The 27908-nt window shown below is 51.5% G+C and overlaps 1 protein-coding gene across 1 annotated transcript; it reads right to left on the minus strand.

Moving 5' to 3' along the window:
• Nucleotides 1-855: 855 nt before the first annotated feature.
• Nucleotides 856-26885, minus strand: SLC38A8 (solute carrier family 38 member 8). The gene is made up of 11 exons (XM_090260105.1): nt 26723-26885; nt 26126-26310; nt 22660-22858; nt 14183-14324; nt 13207-13308; nt 9575-9632; nt 6056-6170; nt 4426-4573; nt 3795-4003; nt 2450-2501; nt 856-1040 (listed from the first exon to the last, which is right to left on the minus strand). Exons 2-11 carry the CDS (start codon nt 26306-26308, stop codon nt 947-949), a joined length of 1302 nt encoding a protein of 433 aa, XP_090116231.1. The 5' UTR covers nt 26309-26310; nt 26723-26885; the 3' UTR covers nt 856-946.
• Nucleotides 26886-27908: the final 1023 nt, after the last annotated feature.

Below are 27908 nucleotides of genomic sequence, written 5' to 3' on the forward strand. Positions count from 1 at the left end.
TAGGACCCTTGGTGCCCTCATCTACGCGGCAGGTGGGCCTCCTCACTGCAGAATTGTTTGGGGGTCAGCAGGAAACTACGGAGCAAATGGTCCACTTGCCTTCCAGGCTCTTTGGGTCCAGCCAGTGGAGGGAAAGGGGGCTCTCCTCAGGGACCACCCCCTCCATGCCGGACACAGACCAGGTGCGAGGATGTATGGCCAGTCCTGGGCGTTCGTCTCCTTGGGCGCCTCACAGTCACGGACAGGACTTCTGCATTCCCCACACCCGGGCCAAGGGCAGCCTGAAGGACGCCACCTGAAACCCCTTTCTGGGCTCTCATCCACTGCGCACTACCCTCACCCTGTGTCTTTGATCCCAGCACCCCAAAGCAGGGCTCTCCGGGCCTTAGCCCCTATGAAATATTAAGCTTAAGTCTTAATCCCTGGAGCCTGTGAATGTGACCTTATTTGGAAACAGGATCTTTGCAGACCCTAATTAAGTAACTTAAGATGAAGTCATAATGAGTTAGGCTGGGCGCTAATCCAACGACAGGGTCTTCATAAGAGGAAGGAAATTTGGTCACAGACACAGAGGGAAGAAGGCCACATAGAGATAAAAGCAGAGACTAGAGAGATGTGTCTACAAGCCAAGGAACACCAAGGACTACCCACAACCCCAGGAGCTGGAGGAGGCCAGAAGGATCCTCCCCTAGGCACCTTGGCCTCTGACTCCTAGCCTCCAGGACTAGGAGAGACTACATTTCTGCTGTTTTAAGCCACCAGTCCATGGTCATTTGTTAGCATCCTCCTCGCCCTTGTACCAGGGACCCTTTGAACGACCAGAAGCCCCAATGAGCAGCCTAAGAAAGCAAAGTATCAGTTTCTCCAGCATCTTTATGATGGAATTACATTGGTCTCATGGCTGGGCAACCCATGGAGGCCCGTCCTGCTCAGGTGTGGCCGCCCCTCAGAGGAGCTCCAGGACAGCTGCTACCGTGCTCTGCCCGAAGATGAAGGTGCCGATGAGCACGGACGCCACTCCCCAGACCTCCAAGCAGCACCTGCCAAGCAGCAAGCCCACGTCAACATGCACTTGCCTGGAGTTTTGCACAGACAAGTGGAGCACACGCAGAAAACGTGTTATTTGAAGCCCAATAGAGTCACCAATTTGGAAAAAAATTCAGGGTATCCTCCCTGACCTGTAGGGATGGGTTTCTGAAACAACAGGAAAGGAAGTGCCCAAGGCAACTTAAAAATCTCTGTCTGTCATCTCATAACCTATTCCTGTCCAACATTTCATCAAAGCCAAAGAAATGGGAGGAGGGAGTCGCTAATTTCAAACTGCCTTTCTGACCCTGCTCCTTTTGGGGTGGGAGGGACGAAACCCTCAGAAATAAGGGAGAAGAAGAAAGCCCTACGTCGCACACGACCAGAACAGCGGCAAGGGAGTGAGCACGCAGGAGGCCGCGGTGGCTGGGACTGGCGGCCACCAAGGCCACATCTCGCGCTTCATAGTGTAACCAGAACAGACAGTGCAGACGGTGAGATGAGAGTCATGATAATAAGGTGCCCACAAAATGCCAGAGATATTTCTGGCCCCATTAACAAAGGCCGCAAGGAGCCGTTGTCATGGCAAGACCATCTAGTCCAGCAGCATCTCAGCAGCAGCAACTCAGCGCCATAAACATCCACCCACGTGAGGCGGGAGAATGAGGTGAACGTGACCCGGGGGCTGCAGCGTTCCTCAGAGCGGCTGATGGATCAGAAAGCCCTAAAGCAGTTCTAGAATTTAAAAAAACTTGAAAGCCCATTACTAAAACTAATGTGAGCTGGGATCAAGGCACAGAACAAAAGCAGCAGGACTTCAAAGAGTACTACAGGGAGTAACCTCCCGGATAGTGGAGGGCCAGTTCCCCCCAGATAGTCAGGGGCCAGCTCTGGTCTAAGGCGGGTTCAGAGATGTCCTAAAAACTTCTTCTCCACCCAAGAGGGAACCAAGCTGAGGCTGCTGCTTCAGGAAAACCAAGCCTGGGGAGTGGGAGACAGGCCTGGCCTGCAGGTGGGACCCAAGACCATGGATGCTATAACTTAAGAGCATCTGTACTGGGCTGAATGGTGGTTCCCCAAATTCACATCTACCTGGGACCTGTGAATATGACCTTATTTGGAAATAGGGTCTTTGTCAGGCAGCCCCTCAAGTCCACACAGAGCTCCAACCACAAGCCACAGTCCTCAGAGCCGAAGGGAGAGCTATGCACAGACTGGGAGAGAACAGGCTGTGGCGTTGCTGGCCTGGGTCCGAGGCCTGGCCAGATTCCCTCTCGCTCTGTGCACGTGGCCCTGCCCCTGTGGTCAGCAGTCTCTCATCTGCAGGACGACGGGGTCCCCATGGCCCCTACAGCATTAACGAGCTCCAGAGTCAGAGCCCTGTCGAAGGCCCGAGTTGCCACCCTTACTTGGAGACTCTTACCGGACTCGTGGTCCTATCGGTTCGGTGCTGATGGTACAGATGAGGCACAGACCTGCAAAGGAGGAGGGGTCCCCCGGCTCTTCATTATGGAACCTGAAGCAGCCCTGAACTCTCGAGAGCTTGGTCCACACCCAGCAGTCCCCAGGGTCCTGAGCAGCCGGCAAGGCCCAGGCTCTGTGGCCCCTCACCTCACCCTGCTCATGGCCAGGTTCAGTGGCTAAGGGCTCCACATCTCCCTAAACATGGCCTCTCTGAGCCATGGTCTCACAGGGGACAATGACAGCACACCTGCACACCAGGGTCTCTGTGATGAGCTGTTCAGGCGGCCAGACACCTGGGATGAGTTCAACAACTGGCAGCAGTCATTGTTATCTTTTCCTTCCTTTCTCTCTTTTTCCTTTTCTTCTCTGTTTTTTAAGTGATTCTTCCAGGATTTGAAGCCAGACAGCTCTGCCTAAAGCCCCATATGGCATGTCCCCCACCCCAACCTGTCCCAGCCAGTCCTCCCCAGCACGAGGAACAGCTGGAGCTAATGCACCACCCAGGACACGGGCACTGAGCCCAGCTGAGTGTGTTGCAGGCCCCAAATGAGCATGACTGATGCAGCAGCAGCGCTGGGCCAGGAGCGGGGCAGACGGCCATCTGACCTCACCACCGGCATTGGGAAGCACTTCCCAGAACCAGGGGCAGAGGAGCTGCGGTGTCCCCCTGAACACCAGCAGCCTCTCCAGCACTGCTCCACATGGGCAGAAGGGGCTTCCAAGGCCCAGTGGTCTTGGCCTCTGAGGTGCCTCAGCCCAATAGCCCTCAGGACATTTTAACATTCACTAACATTGGGAAAGCTTCCTAAGCAATCGTCAGAAACAGTGTTTGCCTCCCAGGTCGGGGAGAGGTGGGATGAATATTTCATGGGGTCCCTTTGAGCCATATGAATGGCATATAATTGAATGCATTTTTACATTTCATGTAATTGAAAACATTTTTTAAAAATAAAGTCCTGCAGCGAACGGCCGCAGCGGGAGGGGTGACACTGTGAGGTTGGCTCAGGCCTGCCATGCGCTCACCCTGCCACGCAGGGGCCTCCGTGCCCTGGCCTCCCATCTGCAGGGTGGGCAGCAACAGCGGCATCAGCTATGTCCATCGAGGGGACAGAGATGTTTGATGAGGGAAGGTCTATAAAGCCCCCTGCCCATGCCTGGCCAGTAAACATGACTGGGAGCCTTCCAACCTACACGGGGGTTGGGGGGTCCCACCCGCCAGACCCCTGGCCCCCAACACGGGGGACCCCTGCTGAGAGGAGCGCAGCAGGACAGGCAGACAGCGGCCTGGGAAGCGGGCGCCTCACCTGGGAAGATGAAGATGAAAAAGGAACTGACGCCACCAATGATGCCGATGATCTCGCTGAGGTCTGGCAGGAACAGGGCCATGGCGAGGGTCACGGTGACCCACAGGACGGTCAGCAGCATCCGGACCCCCAGCCCCGAGGGGTCGGCCAGGGCCCTTGGCCCGCAAGCCTGGCAACGGCTCCTCCTCCAGAAACCCTGCATCACTGACCTGGAGGCCATGCCAGCAGAGGCTCACACGGCTCCAGGGCTCCAGCCCTCGCCACCAGCCTGCCGTTGGGTGCCCCAGGGTCCCCTCCCAATTGCCCTGCACACTGGCAGGGCTCCTGCTCCACACAGGGGGCTTATTCCCCAAGCACCATGCCAGCCCTCGGGCGGGTCAGTCCACGCCAGGCAGCCCACAGCAAGGAGCCACGGGAGGCAGGTCAGGGGCACGCTCGGCCCAGCTGCAATACTGACTCCACTACCCAGGGACGCTGGGCCAGTTCCCTCATTATCTGTCCCTGTTTACTCCATGAGACAGAGATGATGGCCGTCACCACCACACACCAGCCAGTGGCGCCTGGCATGTGCTAAATCATGATAAATGTCAGTGCCCTGCGCCAAATGGTGTCCCCACTGAGCCAGCCTCACCTCCCCAGGAAGAGCACAATGGGGTAGACGGTCACAATGGAGATGGCAAAGAGAACTCGGGCAACAATGATGACCCCGTCGTCCCCTGGGTAGGACATCAAGATGTCAGGGGACACCTCAGTCCCGAAGGTCAGAAAGCCATAAACGCCTGGTGGGAAGGAAGGGTGGGAGCCCGGAGCACTGATCAGAGGATGTTGTGCCCCTCCCAACTCTGACACACCGGCAGCACCCAGCTCTCACCACCTCTCAGGTTTCTCCTAGGAGATGATAGAAGGTTCTGGAAGAGTCCTCTGTTCTGCCATTTCCCAAGGCTTTCCTGTCTTTAGACTATTCTGACTCAAAACCCCCGCTGGGCAAAGCTGTTGCTAACCAGGGGCCTGTTCACGGCGTGGGCACTGACAGAGGCACACAACACTCTGAGAACTCTCCCAGTGCCTTCCATGCCCCATCTGTCACACTCCCACAGCCCCTGAAGACAGCAGCTGGCCCTGGACGGGGGCTCAGTTGGTTGGAGCACCGTCCCGTACACCAAAATGTTGCGGGTTCGATCCCTGGCCAGGGCACATACGAGAGGCAACCGACTGATGTTTCTTTCTCACATTGATGTTTCTCTCTCTAAAATCAATAAACATATCCTCAGGTGAGGATTAAAAACAGAAAGCAGCTGGCAGTGCACCCATTTTCCTGATGGGGAAAACCAAGACCCAGGGTGGCAGCAGTTGCTAGTTACCACAGTACCAGGTCGAGCGCACCAGGCCCCTTACCTGCAGCCCAGTGCTGCCTCCCACATCCTAGTCCCCTGCCCTGTCCTGAGACACCCATGTCTGGCTAAGAGCTATGGCTAATTTTAGTCCCATGATCCTGCTGACCCTAGACCTGAGCCATTTAGAGGTGACTCTCAATGATCAGGTCATGGCCCTTCAACCCTGGGGCCACAGACTGATAGGGACCTCCTCTGCTGGAAAGAGGTCATCCAGCAAGTTTCTTGAAACCACGGTGACCAAGGCATCTGATACAGTCGCTATAACCTGATGGTTTCCCAAGTCAGAGGCTCCAACAGGCAGATGAAAGAGTGAGGCTCTGGGCTGGAAGAAGGTGCTCAGAAATCAGCCTGAGCCTGGGACCTGGGCTGTGCCGTGGGCATGCTGTGTGACCTTGGGCGCATCATAGTCCCTCTCTGAGCCACACTTCTGTCACCTTTGAAGGCCCTTTTGACTACAGCACGGATTTATGAGCACCCAAATCTATCAAATACATGAGAGCACTTTGTAAATTGCTACCCAGATGTCACACTAATGATGATCACCATTACTGTCGTCCCTTCAGACAGGGGCTGGCAGAGGGCACAGAGCAGGCGCTTTGGAGAGAACCAGGCCAGGGTGGGGGTCACAGCTCTACCATGCCTAGTGTGGAGATCTTGGCCAGCCCATGGAAGTCCTCAGGGCCTCAGTCTCCTCACCTATGAAGTGGGGACTTTCCTAGGTGGTGTTAAGGACTAAATGAGTGAAGGCACTCAAACTGAGTAGTGCTGTGCCTGGCACACTGTAAGCTCTCCATAAGTACTTGTCACTATCCCCACTTCTCCTGCCAATCCCTACCCAGCCCCAGGGTGCTCCAGGCAGGGCCTTACCTGTCAGCGAGTAGACAAGGCAGCAGGCCAGCAGGGACAGCACGGAGACCAGGGCCCAGTGGGACAGGCTCTGGTTGCGCATGCTGCAGTAGATGGAGACAGCAGCTTCATGACACTGGAAGACAGGGCGGGGCCCCGTGGGGCCAGCTGGGCATTAAAATCACCGAGAACAATATAAAAAAGTATCAGCATTCCAAAATACAGGAAAACGCCTGAATGCTCACCAACAGTAAAAGGCATAAGTAAATCACCAGATATGCATCTGGTGGAATATTACATGGCAATGAAAAAGGATGAGCACACTACACACCTGAACAAGAACGAACCGCACAGCTCTAATGTTTTTCAAAGGAAGGCAGACACAAAAGAACATTTCCATGTGTGTGAAGTTCGAGTTACAAGCCAAACAAGCCAGAACAGGGGCTGTCCTTGGCATTGTAGGATGTGGAGCAGCATCCCTAGCCTCGGCCGACGAGATACCAGGAACACCTGTCCCCAGTTGTTAGAACCAAAAGTGTCTCCAGACATTGCCAAATTTTCAATGGAGGGGGGCCAAATCACGCCTAGTTGAAAACCACCACTTAGGGTGACAGGGGCAGAATAGTGGTGTGGGTGGGGTGGGTGCTCAGTTGGACTGGGAATGTTCTGTCTTCTGACTGGGGTGATGGTTACATGAGAGTACACATGCTTATGATTTGTGTATTTTATACATACTGATTATATTGCCATAAAAAATTTAAATATAAGGTACATCTAGCCAATGTCAAGAGCCGGCCTGTGATGGGGACATTATTTACCTGGGACGGGTCCTGGGCAGTGGTGTCTCACATGCAGTCAAGAGATGCTGATGCTCAGGCAGGGTTGAGAGGCACCCATGGGACCGGGTTCCCACTATCACATCCACCTACTCCCTCACTTCTGATCAAAACCAAACGTGCTGATCTCCTCCTACTCACTCTCCAGGCTCCTCGAGGGCCACACTCCTCCCACTCCCTAAGCTCAGGCCGCCTCTGTCCCTTTGTGCTGCCTGCAGCTGCCAGGTAAGCGGACACATACCTTCTAGGACAGATGAGCCTCGGGGTACCAATGCATCTCTGGATTTCTGCCCCAGGATTTCTCTGACCTCGCAGGAGCCCAGGGGACCCTCAACCCAGGGGCCGTGGAGCTCCGTGGATCAATGCTCCCACATCCTGTCTCCCGAACTCCAAAATGGGGAAAATGCTTGGAGGTGGCTGGATGGAGCCCTGCCCTTCTTCCTCTGTCTCAAGATCCTAGGTGAGTTTCTCTTGGTTGTGTAGGGAAAATATAGCCCATCCCCTGGGGGTGGAGCTGCCCTGTGCAGCTGTGTGCAGGCTCACTACTTGATACTTAGTCAGAGATGGGTGCAGGGCAGGGTCATGCACACTAGCTAAGAGTGAGAGTGTGTGGATGTCCACCAGCTGAGGGACGGATAAGCAAACGGTGGCCTGTCCCTCAGTGAAATATGACTCAGCCATGAAAAGGGACATGGGCTGCAACACGGATGAACCCCCCAGAGCACGATGCTGAGTGAAAGAAGCCATCGCAAAGGACCACGGACGGTAGGATTCCTTTCATGGGAAAGGTCCGGAACAGGCAAAGTCAGAGACAGAAAGGAGATCTGTGGCTGCCAGGAGCAGAGGGAGGGGTCAGGGGGACAGAGAGCGACTGGTAATGGTCGCAGGTTCTTGTGGGGCGACGGAATGTTCTAAACACTGTGGTGATGGTTGCACAACTCTGTGACTAGACCAAACACCACAGAATTTTACACTTCAGGTGGGTGAAACGTGTGTGATGTGAGTTGCATCTCAATAAAGCTGTTTAAGAAAAAACCCAACAACTGAGAAGCCGCGGTGTGGCCAGGGTGGCTGGGAGCAGAGCCCACACCCCGCCTCTGCTCCCCCAGACCCCTCTTACCAGCTCTGTGCAGGCTGGTGGGGGCGCCCCATTGCTAAATGTGGGAGGTTGTGTTTGAACCCGGTCAGAGCTCCTGACGACAAGGTGACCTCCTTTCCCTGCCCCACCCCTCCCCTTACTTCCTATTCACCATCTACAGCTACTCCCCTCCAGCCCGGATCTCTGCTCCCCAAGCCGGATGCTGACAGCCCAGCCTCTGGCCTCAGCCTCACCCCACCTGCACCCTGCAGTTCACATCTTTTCCCAACTCCCCATCACTGCCTTTGTGTCCCTGGAAACCTCCACCCAGGCCTCGGTTGCTAGGAGAATTGAACGAGGTAGCTGAGGCAGAGGTGAGGGGGTCACCCCCTGGTGAGATCTGAAAAGCAGCCCCCCAGTGCGAGCCTGTTGCACCATATGGCGCCCAGGCACTGCTGGAGGGATGGTTACAAACAGTTGTCAGCAAATCGCTGCTTTAGATCTTTCAAAATATTGGGTGTGCAAGAAAGAAGCATGAGAAATTCCTGTAAACGTCTTGCTAAGCCCCAGCAGCGATACCATCAACTCATTTATAGGGCAGACAAATGGAAATGTTTCAGGATTTTTTTTTTCAAAAATGTTTCTCCAAGAAAATGCAAGATGAGGAACAGAAACAGGAGCTAGCTGATGGTTAAGGGAAGATGAAAGACTCGTTAGAAAGCTGAGATCATGTCACTCCTAAACCACTTTCCCCTGAGAGCTTGGTTTTGCTTTGGGGTGGTTTTGTTATTGGTGTGGTAGGTAGGCTTTCGGGAGAGGGGCACATCTTTTGCAAAATAAACAATGACAGAATGGAGTCAGCTGCCACCAGCTAAGAGCCTGAAAAACCGAGAGACAGAGAGACAGAGAGAGAGGAAGGGAACACAGCTCACACCAACTCCCCACTGTACCCTCCAGGGCCCCACGGGGCACCCATCTAGCAGAGCCCTTTGCAGCTCTGCAGCTCTTCAGCCCACCAGGGACACGTTCCCCTCTGAGTCACCTGCACTGTCCTCTCTAGCTGGAAGGTCCTCCCTCCGCCCCCGCACATCCTCCAGGGCTAGATCGCAAGCCCTTCAGCTGGGCTGCACACACACAGCCCATTCTCACTCCATGACTTTCCATCAACAATTCTGTACACTCTGCCCCAAATCCTGCCTTGCAGCCACCTGCCCACCTCTCAGCCTCTGAGCCTCACGAGGCAGGGCCTTTCCTCTCCAAAGCCCCTGGAGCAGAATCCACCTCTGTTCTGCATGAGAAGTGGGCAGCTCCAGGGACCAGGCATGGTGACAGCCCTGTGAGGATGCTGCAGAGGAAGGGACCACCACCGGGTCCCCACACCACCCTGGACCCAGCAAACAAGCTGCTGCTTTTGCCTGCTGGCTGGGTTCCCAAGGTCAACGGCAACTCACATCTCACTGAGCCCAGACTCGCATACACATGCACAGTCTCTGGAAGACAGCCCACCACATCCTAGAACAAGTCTTCAAACCTCTCTCCTGACGGGGAAGCCACACTCTCCCAAGGGAGCAGGAAGTCACCCCAGCCTGCCAATGCCACTCTCTTCAACACAGACACTGAGATTACCTGAAATCCAAAGCAGATGGTGGGGAAGACACTAAACATGGAGGTCCAGGAGGAAGGACTGCAAATAGATGAGAACAGGTGTTTATTATAAAAAGTTCAATTCAAAACAGCCTTCAACTCAAAGACGTTTTAAACAATACCAGGAAAGTGTAACTAAGCATGACTGTAAAATATACTTTTAATTATTGTGTCCACTACCAGGTTTGGGGAGAGAGAAAAGGATGCATGTTCAATGTGGCACTTTCTAAATGCATCTGGGCTGACGCTTTGGTGACTTGACATTCTCTGTGCAGGCAGACCTTGGAAAGGACATGACTTGCAGGAGTTCCCAGCCTCCCTCTGAGGCAGCCGTTCCCAGGGAGGTCAGGGGCTGGGAAGCACAGGTAGCATCAATCAGACAGACCCTGAGCAGTGCAAGGATGATTTGACCTCTGTCCAAGCTGCCAAAAAGGATTGAGGTGTACACAGGGCAGAATTTTCAGGATGGTGGCCCGCCAGCTTCCTATGACAAGCAGCTCTAGATGCCAGCATCCAGCACCTTTAGGGACATATGGTGGAGAGGGGTATAAACAACAGCTGCCATAGAGTCAGGGCTTCCTGGCTGTGCCAGAAGAATGGTCCCCAAAGAGATGCATGTCCTTATCCCAGGAACCTGTGAACCTGTGAACCTGTGAATATGCGACTTGACATCACAAAAGAGACTCTGCAGATGTGATTAAAATGGGGAGATTATCCTGGGTTACCTAGGCCCAACATGCCACACAAATGCTTGAAATTAGAGAACCTTTCCTGGCTGTGGCCAGAGGGAATGATGATTTTGGAGGTAAGTCGGAGAGAAGGGATGTTGCTGGAGTTAAAGAAGGAAGCAGGGCCACGAGCCAAGGCATGTGGGTGTCCCCTAGAAGCTGGGAAGGGCCAGAAAACATTCTTGCCTACAGTTTCTAAAAGGAATGCAGCCCTGCCAACACCTTGATGTTTAGCCCAGCGAGACTCACGTTGGACTTCTGACGTCCAAAACTGTGAGCTAGTCAATCTGTGGTTTCAAGCCCCAAGTTGGTGGTGACTTGTTATGGCAGCCACAGGGCCCTGACCCGGGGGAGTCGACCATTCTGCGCTGGGTCTGGCTGATTTAACTCTGCAGGCAGCTCATGGCACCTCCCCACCCAGCAGGACTTCCCTGACTCTCCTCAACAGCACCGTCACCTGGTGCCAGGCTTCCTGCTCACAACCAGGAGCAGAGCACATCTGCGCTGCCCCACCCATCAGCCTGTGTCCTCTGTGCCGGCAAGTGCTGTCCCCTCCTGCCTCTGCGGAAGAGACGGTCTGAGCTCCAGCCTCAGGCCAAGTCCCAGAGCACAGGACCCTCCCCGCCGCCCTTCTCGAGGCTATAGATCAGCAGTGAGTCCAGCCCTCTCCTCACAGGTTTTTCCTTCTCTAAGGCAGCGCCCCCCAACCTTTCTGGCCCCAGGGACCTGTTTTGTGGAAGACAATCTTTCCACGAACGGGGTGGAGGATGAAGCTCAGGTGGTAATGGGAGCGAAGGGGAGTGAGGAGCAGGATGGGGCTTTGCTGGCTTGCCCATCCGCTCACCTGTGGTGCAGCCAGCCTGGCTCACAGGCTGGGGCGAGTGAGGCGGGGGAAACCCCTCTCTATGGGATTGTCCATCAGCGTAAACAGGGGCTGGGGCCGCTATTGCCCTTAGCTCCTGCCCATTCCTCTCCCCCTCTCCCCAGAACTGCTTCCTGCCTCCTTCTCTCTCTCCGGAACCCAACCCACCTGGGCCTTCATCCCCTCTCCTGCCCTGACCAGGTGATGTCACCAGTGGCATCCACAGCCAAATTGACGCAGGAGCAGCATTTGGCAACAATCGTGCCAACCTTCCTGAAATTTTGTCCACCGACATCTGAGGCCCACCTTTTGTTATCCCCTATCCCGGGTGAACAGTGCTCCCCAAATCTACATCCACTGGGAACTTCAGAATGAAGACTTATTTGGAAATAGGGTCTCTGTAGATGTGATCGGTTTCAGTAAGGTGAAGTCACGCAGGGAGGCGCTGGGCGCTAATACAAGGACTGCTGTCCCGATAGGAAGGGATAACAGACACCGGGCTGGGGCCGTGGGACGCTGGGGGCCGAGGCTGGAGTGACGCAGCCATCCTTCATCCTAGGTTCGCCGGCAAGTGCCCGGAGCTCAAATAGGCAGAAAGGACCCTCCCCTCGAACCTTCAGAGGCAGCTCGGCACTGCTCACACCTTGGTTTTCGACTTCGGGCCTTCAGAACTGAGAGAGGACGCATTCCTGTTGTGTGAAGCCCCCAGGATTGTGGTCACTTGTCCCAGGAGCTCCAGGAGGCCAGCACAGCCCGACTCCCCGCCTGCCCCTGTCTTTCCCCAGCTCCTCCTGCTCCCCTGACCTCCCTGTGCCTAACAGAGACTGGGTGCCCAGCCTTAAGCGCCATCTCTGGGCCCGACCCCAGCCACCGCTCTCCCTCAAGCCCAGGCCCTGCCCTGAACTGCAGACTCGCAGGTCTGACAAGCCAGCTGCCTGACGCCTTGGCTTAGACGTTCCAAAGCCGGCTCCAACGTCACGCCTCCCCGCCTGCCCTCCTCCCCAGCCCCTGCCTCTCTCTATCTTATCCCACCTAGGAAATGGCACCGCCAACCTTCCCAGCGCTCAGGCCCAAAGCTCAGAGTCACCCTGGACCCCTCTCCCTCCCCTGCTCCCGCTCCACCTCCAATCTGTCAGCCGGGAGGGGCCACATCATTTGCAGGGCCCAGTGCAAAACGAATGTGCCAGACCCTTGTTTGACAAAGGTGAAGAATGTTGGGACGGTGCCCTGGCTGAGTGGCTCAGTGGGTTGGAGCATCATCCCATACACCAAAGGGCTGCGGGTTTGATTCCCGGTCAGGGCACGTGCCTGGGCTGTAGGTAAGATCCCTGGTTAGGGCACGTATGGGAGCCAACCAATCGATGTGTCCCCCCCACCCCCACCCCAAATCAATAAAAACATATCCTCAGGTGAGGATTTAAAACAAAGAAAAAAAAGGGACAGTGACAGCAGGGCCTTAAACCAAGTGTGAGGCCCTTGTGAGCACAGGGCCCTGGGTGACATCAGAGGTCACACGCCTATAGAGCTGTCCTGTCACCAGATCTGATTTCAAGCCCCTGCTGTGCTCAGAACCCTGCAGTGGCTTCCCAGCAAAACTGATGTCCTCACTGAGGATCCACGTCCCCACAAAACACCCCCGCCCCACCACTCTTGGCCTTGCTCAGGTTGGTCAGGCCACACTGGCCTCTGTACGTCCCCGTTCTCCCTGCCCTGGCACCAGCATCTTGCCTACCAGTTCTACAGCCTCCAGGCTGGGGTGCACTTCTGTAAAAGCCTAGCAGCCCCAGGGTGGTGTGGCACTTAGTGTTTTTTGTCCCCTGGCCTGTCCCTGGTCCTACAAACAACAGCTGTGCCCATTATGAAGCAGGAAAGCGGCCTTTGCTAGGCCCTAATGTATCAGAGATGCCAAAGAATTCACAAAGAGGAGCCAGGGCTCTGCACAAGCCATGGGGGAAGAAGTGTCCTTCTTTCACAATCCCCTGCGGTCCCCTGGGAAGTCACGAAAGGCCATCCCCTCAACTCACCTCGGGGCAGGGCGGGGCTCCCGCGCAGGGGCCCAGGACCTGAGGTAGTACTGAGCCACGATGACCAGGGCCAGGTAGCAGGCGGCCAGGGTGCCTAGGAAGCTAACACACAGACCGTGCATGATCATAAATGCCAGGGGTCACTGGCCCCACCAGGGAGGGCCTGGGAGCCACACACAGTGAGATCTGCGTGCCAGCTCTGCCCACCCGAGCCAGGTATCTGGCAAAGTTCTCTCTGCTCTGCGCCTTGATTTCCTTGTCTGCACGGTGTGGCCAGTGGGAAGACCATCGCCGGCAGGACGGTTCTCAGGCCAAGGTCAGTCAGGTCGAGCTCCTAACTGCGCCGGCACCTGCGAGGCTGTGGTGGCTACTAGTACCCCCATCTCTCCAACGACAGCCACACAGCCACCTGGCTTTGGCATCGAGGTCGGAATACCGGTTGTGGTGGAGGAGGACCCCTGGCTCAGCCAGTCTTGACAAAAGAGGCTATCTGGGTTTGAGGCACCTGGGGGCTCAGATTTCCTGCCCACTCTTTTTCTCTTTCCAAGGTAAAGAGTTCATTGTTGCCCTGAACACAACAGGGAAACCCAGGTGGCAAATCGGTGTGGATACTTTGGCCAAACTTAATTTTTTCAAAAACATACGTAAAGCCACAGACCACAAAACGAAAAAAAAGAATGTGTGTGTTTGTGTGTCTGTTGTGCCTGTGTGTGCACACGTGTGTACATATAACATCTGTACTACTAAAATGTCAGCAGCAGGTTATTCATACAGCAGTTTTTTTAATCTGTATTTTCTATCACATATCTATGTTACTTGCATAATTTTTATTTTTTTTTCTCCTTCTCCAAATGGGAAGGCCAATGCTACCAGCTTCCCTGTCAGAGGTGGACAGAAACCCCCACAACAAACACCACCCATAGTGGGAACCCAGTCAAAGCCACAGCCCTGCCAGTAAGCGTCAGCAGCCCCGTACCTTGTGAATTTCTGGAAGCCGATCTCCCTTGGGGCGGACAGGGGCAGGATGACCAGCACGGAGAGCAGGGTCAAGGTGAAGCGCTGGTCGACGTACCAGGGCTGCAGGGCCAGCGGAGCACCGGGCAGGAGGAAGTCGCACACTGGCGGGAAGGCAGGAAGGCGGGAAGGCAGGAAGGCACCAGAGGCTGCAGTGAGCCCTGCTTGGCTCTCACCCAGCAGCGGAGCCCTGCACATGGGCTCCCAGCTCTGGGTCCCCGGAAGGGCTCGCCATGAGCACTAAGTCAGCCCTGCAAGTCTAAAGGGATGGGGCAAGTGTGATGGGGACCCTGTCACATGCCACCATGAAGGAAGGAATCTGGCCACAGGAATTCATTCAACAGATGTTCACTGAGCTCCTCCTTCCAGCCAGGCACGGCTCTTAGCGCTGGAATTTGTTGTCTCACAACGAATGAGACAAAACGGCCCACCCTTGAGGCACCTGGACCCTTCGCGAAAGATCCTTCTTGTTTCTGCTCAGGAGCCCAGGGGGTGTGTAGTGTTTAGCTGGGGACTGGAGTGGCTTTTGGGTGCAGGCGCCAGGCAGAGCCACTGTTCTATGTCACCGCGGCACAACAAACTGCCCCAAACAGAGGCCTGGGGCAACTACTTGATTATCTGCGGTGAACAGGATATGAAGAATTGGAGCAGGGCCGAGCTGGCCACTTCTGCTACACGGGGCCCTGGCTGGGGTTTCTTGAGAGTATTTGGCTGCTGGGGGTGGTGGTGGCGGTGGCTGGTCTGGAGGGTTCTCGATGGCTCTCCCCACACCAGGTGCCTGGTGGGGTCTCAGCTGGGTCTTCCCTGCAGTCTTGGGGCCTCTCCACATGGATCCCCCAGCAGCCTAGTCCCTGCCAGCTGAGGGTCCTGGGGACCAAGGTGGAGACTGCCTGTCCTTTTGAAGGCCAGGCCAGGAACTGGCATGGCGTCACATCTGCCACACTCTGCTGGGCCACACTGTCTCACAGCACACCAGCCTCTCAGTGGAAGGAACACCAGAGAACCTAGAACCATTTTATTCTGCCACAATAAGAATTTGGAGTTGGTATCAGAGGCAAGACAGATGGGGGAGGGGAGACGGCAAGATGGCTGGAGGCCGGAACCTGTGGGTGAGGGGGCTCCTTCAGCCCCACTGAGGGAGGGCTGAGAGCTGAGTGCTTGCACTGCCCTTTCTTGGCTCTCACCAAATGCTCAATAAAGCCAGCCATGCAAAGAAACAAATGCCCTATGAGAATAGCTTGTTGCTACTGAAGTGACTCAAGGGGACAGTTCCACGTCAGGGTCATTGCACAGAGGCACCCACGCAGCTGGGGGAAGCAGGTGTTCTGGGCCAGAGGTGCCAAGGGAACATACACACCCAAGCTGCACCAAGAGCTCGGTGAGCAGCAGGCCCTGCACAGCGCGGGATAGGGCGTGAGCCCGTCTGTCCTTCTGACCTCCTGCAGCCAGGAAACCCTGCTCAATATCATGGCTGTACCAGCTCCTTCCCAAACCTGCATTTTCTAAGACATTCCTCAGTGTTCTCAGTACCAGTCACTTATAGTCAACTCATCCGTACCCAGTACATTCAGCGACTTCCCCAACCTCTATTTAGTCCCCCTCCCAAGAAGCCTGGACTTGCCTACAGAAAGACCTAACCAGAAACACACGACAATGCTCTCTCTGCCCAGGGTGGCCTGCATCCTCCTCAGAGCTCTCATCACTCCGAGTGCTCCACCACTGAGCCCACACGCAGCTGCAGAACCCTTCTCAACACAGCAACGCCACCAGGTGACAGAGCTGAGACTGACCCCACCTCTGCCTGCCATGCGGAAGCAGGGCATTTTTGTACCCACTTGGCAACCACAAGGTTCAGATCTATCAGCCTCTATGCTTTTTGGGATGACAGTGCTGCCCGAAACATAAAAGTCTTTAATTTCAATATCCTAGAGTCAGGGGCCTTTTCAATCATGGTTCAGGTGACAAAGCAAACTGAAGAAACAGCAAAATGGTGGACCGGAATCTAACCGTATCAATGATTACATTCCAGAAAAATAAAAATGGTGGAGGAGTAAGTAGAAGCTACACCAATCTCCTCCCAGGACCAATCTGGAATTATAACTAAATTGTAGAGAATCATCCTGACTAACCAACTGAACACTAGCTGGAGAGAAGCCTTATTATCATGGACAGAAAGAAGAAACCACTTCACCACAACATGATAGGGCTGGAGTGTGGAGGAGACGTGAGAGGGCTGGCCGGGCTCTCACGGGCAACACTTGAAATTCCGGAGGGACATTGCAGTGGCCGGGGGGTTCTCCCTGAGAAGTATGGGGTCTAAACCCCAAGCTGAGCTCCCCAGCCTATAGCACCAGAGTCAGAAAGGAACCCAGATAAAATCCAGCTGCGAAAAGCAGAGGAAGACAGCTAGAGATGCGGAGAGCCTCTTAAAGGGCCAATGCACAAAATTTTTTTTGCAGCCACTTGCCCTGGGCTCTGGCAGAGGGAGAGCAGAGTGGACTAGCAACACTTGAGGAGAGTCTGGGGTTGGTGGCTCTGGGGAAAGAACTGAAGGACCAGCCACCAGGATCCCTGTGCTGAGTCATTCCTCATACTGCAGAAGCCATCTTTCTCAGGCAGAGCTCTCCTCTCTGAATGGCATCAGCCTGAGGGGAAGCAATAGCCCTGCCCACAGGAATTACTCTGTCCCACCCTGTGGTGCTTAAACCAGGCTGCTGATTACAGCTTTATTAACTTAAAAACTGATCAGTTAAACAACTAAGGCAGAAAATACAAAGTAGCAGCCAAAATGGGAAGACAAATTAATAGACCCCATGGACATGGACAACAGTACGGTGATTGCTGCTGGGGGTTGGGAGGTATAAGGGGACTAAATGGTAATGAAAAAATACAATAAAGATTAAATTTAAAGGAAAGGAAAAAGAAACAGACCCTAAATGAAAGAACAAGAGAATTCTCTGGAAGAGGAACTAGATGAAATGGAGGCAAGCACCTTATCATCTAGAGAGTTTAGAGTAATGATTATAAGGATACTCAACAGCATGAAAAAAGACATAGGAACCATAGAAAGGACCAGTCAGAAACAGAGAATGCAATATCTGAAATAAGGAATACACTGGAAGGAATGAACAGTAAGTTAGATAAAGCAGAAAATCAAATCAATGATTTGGAAGGCAAGGTGGAAAAAAACACCCAGGAAGAACAACAAAAAGAATTTGAAAAAATGAGGAAAACTTAAGAAATATTTTGGACAACATGAAGTGAGACAACATGACATAGAAATACCAGAAGAGAGCAAACAAGGCATCAAGAACCTACTTAAAGAAATAACAGCCCTGGCCAAGTAGCTCAGTTGGTTAGAGCATTGAACCAATATGCTAAGGTTGTGGGTTCGATCCCCAGTCAGGGCACACACAAGAATGAACTAATGAATGCATAAATAAGTGGAACAACAAATTGATGTTTCCTTCTCTCTCCCTCTCTCTCTCAAAATCAATCAATAAAAATAAAAATAAAAAAAGAAATAATGACTGAAAACTTCCCTAATCTTGTGAAGGAAAAAGACACGTAAGTCCAGGAAGCTCGGAGAGTCCCAAACAAATTGGACCCAAACAGGCCCACAGTGAGATACATCATAATTAAAATGACAAGGCTTAAAGACAAGGAGAGAATCCTAAAAGCCACAAGAGAAAAACAGGTAGTTACATACAAAGGAGCACCAATTAGACTGTCTTTGGCTTTCTCAAGAGAAACATTTCAGGAAAGAAGGAAGTGGCATGAAATATTCAAGATGATGAAAAGCAAGGACCTACAACCAAGGATACTTTTCCCAGCAAGGCTACAATTTAAAACTGAAGGAGAAAAAGGAGCTTCCCAGACAAGAAAAAGCTAAAAGAGTTTTCTTTCTTTTTTTAAATCAATTAATTAATTTATTTTTAAGTATATTTTATTGATTATGTTGTTACAGTAGTCCTGATTTTTTCCCCCTTTGCTCCCCTCTTCCCAGTAACCCCTTCCTTCCAGCAATCCCCCCCCCCTTAGTTCATGTCCATGGGTCATGCATATATGTTCTTTGGCTTCACCCTTTCCTATATTATTCTTAACTTCCTCCTGTCTATTTTGTACCAACCAATTATGCTTCTTAATCTCTGCACCATTTCTTCATTTCTACCCCTCCCCCCTCCAGCTGATAACCCTCCTAATGATCCCCATACCTCTGATTCTGTTCCTATTCCGGTTTGCTTAGTTGGATTTTATTCTTATTTTTTAGATTCAGTTGTTGATAGTTGCGAGTTTGTTGTCATTTTAATGTTCATAATTTTGTTCTTTTTCTTAACTAAGTCCCTTTGACATTTTACATAATAATAGCTTGGTGATGATGAGCTCCTTTAACAACTAACACCAAAGAAATACAAGGGATTGTGAGAAAATATTGCAAATAACTATATGCCAACAAACTGGACAACCTGGATGAAATGGATAAATTCCTAGAAACATACAATCTTCCAAAACTAAATCAGGAAGAATCAGAGAGTCTGAATAGATGGATTATACCTAGTGAAACTGAAGCATAATAAAAAAAAAAAAAAAACTCCCAACAAATAGAAGCCCTGGACTGGATGGCTTCCCAGGGGGATTTTACCAAGCATTCCAAGAAAAACTAACACCTCCCCTTCTCAAACTATTTCATAAAATTCAAGAGGAGGAAAGGCTCCCAAACACATTTTATGAGACCAGCATTATCCTAATTCCAAAACCAGATAAAGACACTACAAAGAAAAAATATATATATAGGCCAATATCCTTGATGAACATAGATGCTAAAATCCTCAAAAACATATTAGCAAATTGGATTCAGCAATACATTAAGAAGATCAAATATCATGATCAAATGGGATTTATTCCAGGAATGCAAGGTTGGTACAACATTTGCAAATCAACAAATGGGATTCACTATATAAACAAAACGAAGAATAAAAACCACATGACCATATCAATAGATGCAGAAAACAAATCTGTTAAAATCCAGCGCCCATTTATGATAAAAACTCAGGAAAGTGGTATTAGAGGAAACATACCTAAACATAATAAGGACCATTTAGGACAAACGCACTGCCAGCATCATACTCAATGGGCAAACACTATAAGCACTCCCCTTAGAGACAGCAAACAAGACAGACAGGGGTGTCTGCTTTCACCTCTCTTATTCAACATAATACTAGAAGTTCTGAAGAAGAAATAAAAGGTATCCAAATTGGAAAGGGTGAAGTAAAACTGTCATTATTTGCAGAGGGCATGATACTGTTCATGGAGAACCCCAAAGATTCCACCAAGAAACTACTAGAACTGATAAGTGAATTCAGCAAAGTAGCAGGATACAAAATTAATACCCAGAAATCAGTTGCATTTTTACGTACCAACAATGAACTAACAAAAAGGGAAATTAAGAAAAAAATCCCATTCACATATGCTTCAAAAAGAATAAAATACCTAGGAATAAACCTAGCCAAGAATGTAAAAGACTTGTACTCAGAGAATTATAAGACACTGAAGAAAGAAATTGAAGAAGATACAAATAAGTGGAACATACCATGTTCATGGATAGGAATGATTCACATCATTAAAATGTTCCTACTACACAAAGCAATCTATAAATTCAATGCAATTCTTATCAAGATTCCAATGACGTACTTCACAAAATTGGAACAAATATTTTAAAAATTTATATGAACCACAAAAGGCCCTGCATTAGCAACAGCGATCCTGAGAGAGAAGAACAAAGTTGGAGGAATCATGCTACCTAATATCAAACTATACTATGAGGCCACAGTAATCAAAACAGCATGGTACTGGCATAAAAACAGACACATAGGTCAATGGAACAGAATAGAGAGCCCAGGAATAAACCCATACCTTTACAGTCAGTTGATATTTGACAGAGGAAGCAAGCTAAAGATAGTTTATTCAATAAATGGTACTGGAAAAATTAGACAGATACATACAGAAAAATGAAACTAGACCATCTTCTTATGCCACACACAAGAATAAATTCAAAATGGATCAAAGGCTTAAATGTTAGACCCAAAACCATAAAAATCATAGAAGAAAACATAGGCAGCAAAATCTTGGACATTGCTCACAGCAATATTTTATTGGCTATATCTCCCTAGGCAAGGGAAACAAAACTAAACAAATGGTACTACATCAAATTAAAAAGAGTTTGCACAGCAAAGGAAATCATCAACAAAATAAAAAGACAACCCATAAAGTGGGAGATCACATTTGCTGATACATCTGATAAGGGGTTAATATCCAAAATTTATAAAGAACTTATAAAACTCAACACCCAAAAACAAACAACCCAATTTAAAATGGGCAAATGACCTGAACAGACACTTCTTCAAGGAGGATATACAGCTGGTCAACACACATAGGAAAAGATGCTCAATGTCACTAATCATCAGAGAAATGCAAATTAAAACCACAATGAGATACCACCTCACACCTGTCAGAAAGGGTATCACCAACAAATCTACAAACAACAAGTGCTGGTGAGGATGTGAAGGAAGGGGACCCTTTTGCACTATTGGTGGGAATGCAGACTGGTGCAGCTACTGTGGAAAGAAGTTTGGAGATACCTCAAAAAATTAAAAATGGATCTGCCTTTTGACCCAGAGATCCCATTTCTGGGAATATATCCAAAGGAACCCAAAATATTAATTCAAAAGAACATAAGCACCCCTATGTTCATTGCAGCATTATTTACAATTGTCAAGATATGGAAACAGCCCAAATGTCCATCAGTAGATGAGTCGATAAAACTACTACAGGGCATTTACACAATGGAATTCTATTCGGCTATAAAAAGGATGAGAATTATACCCTTTGCAACAGTTTGGATGGACCTGGACAACATTATGCTAAGTGAAATAGGCCAGTCATTCATATGTAGAATCTAATGAACAAACTGAACTAACAAGGAAAATGGGGAGAGACTCACAGATGGAGAGCAGATGACAGCTAAGTGGGGGAAGGTAGGGGGTGGAGGGATTGAGCTAAAAGGAAAAAGGACTCATGGACATGGACCACAGTGTGGTGATGGCTGGGGGCAAGGGGGATAAGGGGACTAAATGGTAATAGAAAAAATATAATGAAGAATAAATTAAAAAATAATTACACTCCAATTAAAAGTTTGTCTGAGCCCTGACTGGTGTGACTCAGTTGGTCGGATGTTGTCCTGCAAAGTAAAGGGTCACAGGTTAATTCCCAGTCAGGGCACATGCCTGGATTGAGGGTTCGGTTGCTGATTGGGGCACATACAAGAAGCACATTGATGTTTTCCTCCCTCTCTTTCTCCCTCCCTTCCCCTCTCTCTAAAAATGAATGAAATTAAAAAAAAAAAAAAAAAAAGAAAAATCTGTTATCAACCATGTGCTATCTATAAAAAATGTATTTTAAAACCCAAGTCCCAGGTTCAAAGTGCATGAATGGGAAGGGAAGTACTGCATGAACACTAATCTTAAGGCAGCTGGAGTGCCTGTATTTAAAGCAGAGAAGGTGGATTTAATGACAAAGTATTACCAGAGACAAAAATGGATATTTCATAATAATAAAAGGGTAATTTACGTGCCTAATGACAGTTTCAAAGACCACAAGGGAAAAACGGACAGAATTCAAGAGAGAAATAGATAAATCTGCGATCACAGTTGGAGATTTTATCACCTTCTCTCTCTCAAACTGATAGAATAACTAGAACAAAAGAATAAGCAAGGTCATGGAAGAGCTGATCAAAGCTGTGGACCACGTTGAACATCTGCAGAATGTACATCCTTTACGAGCATGCAGAACACATGTGGGCCCAGAGACAAGTTTCAAACACCAAAATATTGAAATCCCACAGTCTGTTCTGTGACCATGATGTAAGTAAGGTAGAACCCAAAAAGGGGTCTAAACAAACTCCCAAATAATTAGAAATCAAACCACACAATGCTAAACATCCCATGAGTCAAAGCAGAAATCACAGCAAAATTTAGCGAATGTTTTGAATGGAACAACAATGAAAAGAAAACATATCAAAATTGGTGGGATGCAGCAAAGCCGTGCTTAGAGGGAAATTGTTAGTGGGGAACGAAAGGCCCAAGTGCATGGGGTCTGGAGTCTCTGCCGTCCCCAAATTCAAGGTGTTATTGGTTCTCTCTCATAGGAGCTTCTTGCAGTTGAGCCACTAGACATCCCAGCCACAGCCCCCTGTCCCCATCACGACTCTCACTGCGCTGGTAGTTACTAATTCAAAGCCTCTCTTCTCCAAGATGTTAGGAGCTCAGGGGTGGTCTCAGTCTCTGCCGTCCCCCCAGGGTCCTGCTCAGTGTTCACATCCTGTTCATCAACCAGGTACCCCAGGGGCATAAGGGGCACCCCACCTGCAGTGCAGGTACTTACACTTCTGCAGCTGGTCCCCGATCACCCTGAGGAAGGCCACGGAGATCATGAGCAGGTTGATGATGAAGCAGGCCTCACACAGCCTCCCGATGGCAGGGCCACACAGCCCTCCAACCACGCCCTGGTAGGTGTCCTCGCCGCTGACGGAGGCGGCATAGCCCAGGATGACCAGCCCGCTCATCAGGAAGACCAAGGAGACCTGCAGAGCAGGACAGTGGGCCAGGGTGCTCCCACTGGCCACCACCCCAGCCAGGTGCCCCTGGGGACTTCGATGTGGCTCCCTCTACCAGGCCCCTCCCCTGGCCAGAGCGGAGCAGGTGGATTGTTGAGGCCTCACAGGCCATCAGTCTTTTATCTGGGATTCATACGTACCATTCTGCCCAGTTGGACAAATGAGGCATCAGAACCCAGGGTCTGAATGTCTGTGCTAAAATTGCAGGGGCTACATGTATAAAGGTATCACCCAAAGAGGTACAAGCGCATCACGAGCAAACACAGCATTCTACCACACCTCCGAAGTGCCTCCTGGTCCCTTCCCAGTCCCTTTCTGCCTCCGTCCTGTCCCCAGAAGAAACCACCGATCTAATATTTTTCTCCTTTTACATATTTTTGTATCTGTTTCTTTCCCCTCAGTGTCATGTTTGTGAGATCCAGCCTAACTGGACTCATCAGACGCTACTCCTGTTTTTGCAGAGTGCCACTCTACTGCACGGATGCAGTCACAGCTGCATCATCCAGTCTCCTGCTGACAGACATCCGGGTTCTTCTTAGTTTTGGGCTACTGTGATTAAAGTGCTGAGCACTCTAGAACAAGTCATTTTGAGGACAGTTTGTCCTCTTGGACACACACTCCGGAGAGCTGCTGGGTCATAGGATAGACATGTTTTTTTTTAACTCGAAGCAATTGCCAAACTGCTTTCCAAAGTGTCTGTGTCACTGGACACCCCATCAATGCATGGGAGCCCCACTTCCTGCTCAGAGTTCAATCATTTTGAGTCCTTCCAGGACTGACGGCTACCTGCCCCAGACTGAACTTGGTCTCCAGGCCTCAACTCCCCTCCCACGGTTCTGGGGAAGAGACTAACGCAAGGGCTCGGGTATGCTCCGCCCAGATGCCCGGGGAAAGCCAGGGTGGCTGTCTTCAGACACAGTTCATGCCCCTGGACAAGCAGACCTGTTCTGTATGAGTCCAGCAGCCACGCTACAGCTGCTGAGGAGAAGCACCGAACTGAACTGTCGAGAGAAACTCGACCTTCAGAGTCAGAAGGGACACGTGACTCCCTCTGGCCCCCGAACCTTGGCTCTCCCTGGTTTCTCTGCCTGGAATGCCATCCCTCTTCCCCCCACCACGTCCCCTCACCCGGGAATGCCTCCTCTTCTTCCCCCCTCCTCTCCAAGGTCATTTCCTTCAGAAAGCCTCCCTGACACTTCACCCCGAGGTGGTGTCACCCCCATCTGAGGCTCTAAGAGAGCCAGGTCTTCTGGGGTGCACTTGTGCCTGCCCTGGGCTGCCTGGCAATCTGACAGAAGACAAGTCCACAGCCTCAACTCCAGAACCTGTGAACATGACTTACGGGGCAGTTTCTGCAGACATAATTAAATGAAAAGGGGTCTTTGCAGGTGTAATTAAGGACCTCAAAATGAGGTCATCCTGGACCTTCTGAGTGACCCTGAAATCCAATGACAACGCAGGCTGTTTGAGAGGTGGGACAGAGGCTGGAGGGATCTGGCCAAAGCCGAGGGCTGCCTGGGGCTGCCAGGAGCTGGCAGAGGCAGGAAGGACCCTCCCCTGGAGCCTCCAGGGGGAGCAGAGTCCCTGCTGACACCCTGATTTCAGACTTCTGGTGTCCAGGACTGTGAGAGGATATATTTCTGGTGTTTTAAGGCCCCCAGTTTGTGGTCCTTGGTCAGCTAAGCTCTGTGAAGCCTGGAATTGTGTCATTTTTACTTAACATTTAGCCTCCAGAGGAGTGTCCGTCACATAGCAGGCACTAAGTAGATATTTGTCGACAAAGGGAAGGGAGATGTGGACAGAGGGACCCTGAACCTCTGAGCAGTGGGTCCGCAAAGAGCCCTTATACCCCCAGGCCCAGGCTCCACCTCTGCTGCCTCTAAGAGACAGTCAAGGTCATTAAGTTTCAGAAACCCTCCAGTGCTAATGAGGTCATGAGAGACCTACAACCCCACACCACTGACCTCCTAGTAATGGGATGTGTCAAGGGAACAGGGCAGAAATCTAATCTCACTGGCTAAGGGGAGGGGAGAAATGGGGGGCACCCATTACCCCTGTCCAGAGTTTCCATGATGCATGTCTTTAGACCACACTGCATAACGTGCAAGCCATCCTACCAGCAGACTGTCCCCCGGGGGCTCATCAGAAATGCGCAGCCTCAGACCATCCAGTTCTGCCAAATCAGCACCTGCATTTCAGCAAGGTGCGCAGGAGATGCTGCATGAAGTGCTGGGCGGCCCCCAGCCCTGCCTCACTGCCCTCCTGCCACCCTCAGACTGGCCACCTCTGTGCCACCCACGTCCCTCCCCCGCAGCCCCACGGCTTAGCACCCGCTCTTGTGGCTGGAGAGGAAGCTTTGTCCTCCTTGCTATGATAGGGCAGCCTCTCTGCTGCGCGCATCCAGCACAGCCATGCTGCCCTCTCACGTCCCTGGAGAAGGTCTCCCCTTTCCGCTGGGGCCCAGAGCAATGTCAGCTCCTCAGATAAGCCTTCTCGGACCACCCGGTCAAGTTGCTGAACCCCTCTGTCATAGGACCCTCCAACACTCCCCACCATCTGAAATACCTTATTTGACTTCCTGTATCCAGCCCTATGGCCTACAAACAGAGGCTGTTGTCAGCTGGCTGCCATACAAAAGCGTCTGGGATGCTTGTCCAAGAGCTTACCACAAACCCAGGGGTTCCTATCAACCAGAAGGAATCTTTGCAAATAAAATAAAGCTTTGCTAATCAGGAGTTTTTCTCCGCTAATGATGCTCAGCCCCTGGACTTTGTAGAAAGGGAACGCAGGCTGGAATGCAGCCTGCAGAAGCAGCTGACGACCTCTGACACGGCAGAGTGCCTGGCCAGCTCAGCACGGGGTGTCACAGCCAGTCTAAGTCCCAGCCTGACCTGCATGTGGACTGAAGCTCTAGTTATGGAGCTGAGGCCAGCAGGCAAGTGAGGTCACTTGGCCAGGCAGTTGCTCAGAGACCGAGTGTTCTCTGTGCTTTCCCAGCTGAAACACCAGGTTCATTGGATCCAGGTTTTGTGCCAACACCCTCCAGCCCTGGCTGGCAGCAGACCGGGAAGGTAGAGGATGTTCTCTGCCCAGGTCTGTAGTTATCTTCCCTCATGAGCTCAGCGGGCAGAAAAACCAAACCCCACAGGTGTCGTTTCTAAGACAGGCAGCTCTGCAGACCCACGCACAAGGGTCTTGCCGGGATTCAGCCCCAGGAAACCCCCAAACACGTACCAGCTCCACCAGGAAGGCGGGGGCCACCCCACCGGCCTTGTGGAAGGCCCAGGGGAAGTTGAGCAGACCAGCGCCCAGCGCCGATTTCAGGAGGATGAAGACAGCGCCCAGTGAGGAGAGGCTGGGGCTGGCAGTCACAGGCTTGGCCGGAAGGCCTCTGCTTGCACGGGTCCGTCCCTCCATGGCTAGAAGCAGCAGATGGGTAGAGAGAAGGGACAGTCTTCACACTTTCTTCCCAGTTCACAGACAGTATCCTTGTCCAGCTGTGACAGGTCTCTCTCCCCAGCTGGCAGAGCCACCGGATCTGTCTCATTGTCCCCAAGCTGCCATCTGCCTCTTTGACTTGCGCCTGGGCTCCGTCTTTACCCCATATACTCATGGGCCCACCACTTCCGGTCCTCACCACTATTCACCTCGAAAATGTCACCCCCACACCTTCCCCTCTAGCTTTCTACCTATTATTGTCACTCCTACTATCCCAGTCAACCCAAGACCACTGGACCCCTCCCCTCCTTTCTCTTCCAAACCTCCAGCTCCTTCCTGCCCATCACTGCCGTGACCCCCCTCGCCCACCCCTCTCACAGACCTAATCCTTACCACCAAATGCCAACTTCAGGGTGGGAGACAGTCCTCGACCACCACGGATGGATAGGAACTCAGGCTCGCTCCAGGTGATTCAGCTGCATTTCTTGGACCTGGACGAGCGGAAGAAGGAAGACTAGCTCTGCTGGGATGGGTAATGAGTCAGGAACTCAGAGAGCCCTAAAGGGCATGTGTTTGGGTCATGTCCCAAAGCCTAGGAGGACAGAGACATGAAGTCAGGGCCATCTGTCCCAAGAACTTGCAGTGTCTGAGACTTCTGGCCTGAGAAAGGGAATCTTAAGACTCCTTCCCCTCCCACACCCCAGTGCAGGCCCCTCCCTGAGGGCGGGGCTTTCCTCTACTGGCGAGGTGAGAGGGAGTTCAGCTGGGAGATCAAGGGGGATACACCTGATCCCATGCAGTGATGGGGTCTGTGTTTCCAATGCCTCCTCCCTCCATACCTTTCTGAGCCCCCCCCCCCCCCCCCCCGTCTAAGGGAAAGGGCTCGGAGCTCAGCGTCTGTCAGCTATTTTCCCATCTGGACAAGCGTGTCCGTGTGCCACCTCGCAGGGGAAGTGGGAAGCTCTAGACTGATGCACGCAAAGGCCTGGGCAGGCAGCAGGCGCTTCATCTAGAGGCTCCCCAACTGAACATGCACAGAAGCACCTGGGGATCTTGTTAAAACGCAGATTTCTATTCATTCCACCTTGAGAGGAGTTGAAAATCCACATTTCTCACAAGGTCCAGGCAGGAAGGGGCTGCTGGTCCCCGGACCACAGTCGGAGTAGAGACCACCAATCCGACCCCACACGTTGTCAATTACGATTGGAGAGTATAAAAATGGTCTTCTAGAAAATACAGGCCCAGGAAGGTCAGATCTTGAATTCAGATGTGACTGTGCTTATTTATCCCTGGCATCCAAGGATAAGCCCCCCAAACTTTTTAAAGATTTTATTTCTTTTTAGAGAGAGGGGAAGTGGGGGAGAAAGAGAGAGAGAAACATTGATCAGTTGCCTCTCATATGCCCCCAACTGGGGACCTGGCCTGCAACCCAGGCATGTGCCCCAACCAGGAATTGAACCAGCGACCTTTCAGTTTGCAGTCAGGTGCTCAGTCCACTGAGCCACACCAGCCAAGGCTCAAGATCCTTTGAGGGTGTGTTCAAACACAGATTGCGGGGCCCCATCCCTAGCATTTCTGA

The sequence above is a fragment of the Furipterus horrens genome, unplaced genomic scaffold, assembly GCF_987537825.1.
Source record: "Furipterus horrens unplaced genomic scaffold, mFurHor1.1.pri manual_scaffold_13, whole genome shotgun sequence".
NCBI classification, from domain to species: domain Eukaryota; kingdom Metazoa; phylum Chordata; class Mammalia; order Chiroptera; family Furipteridae; genus Furipterus; species Furipterus horrens.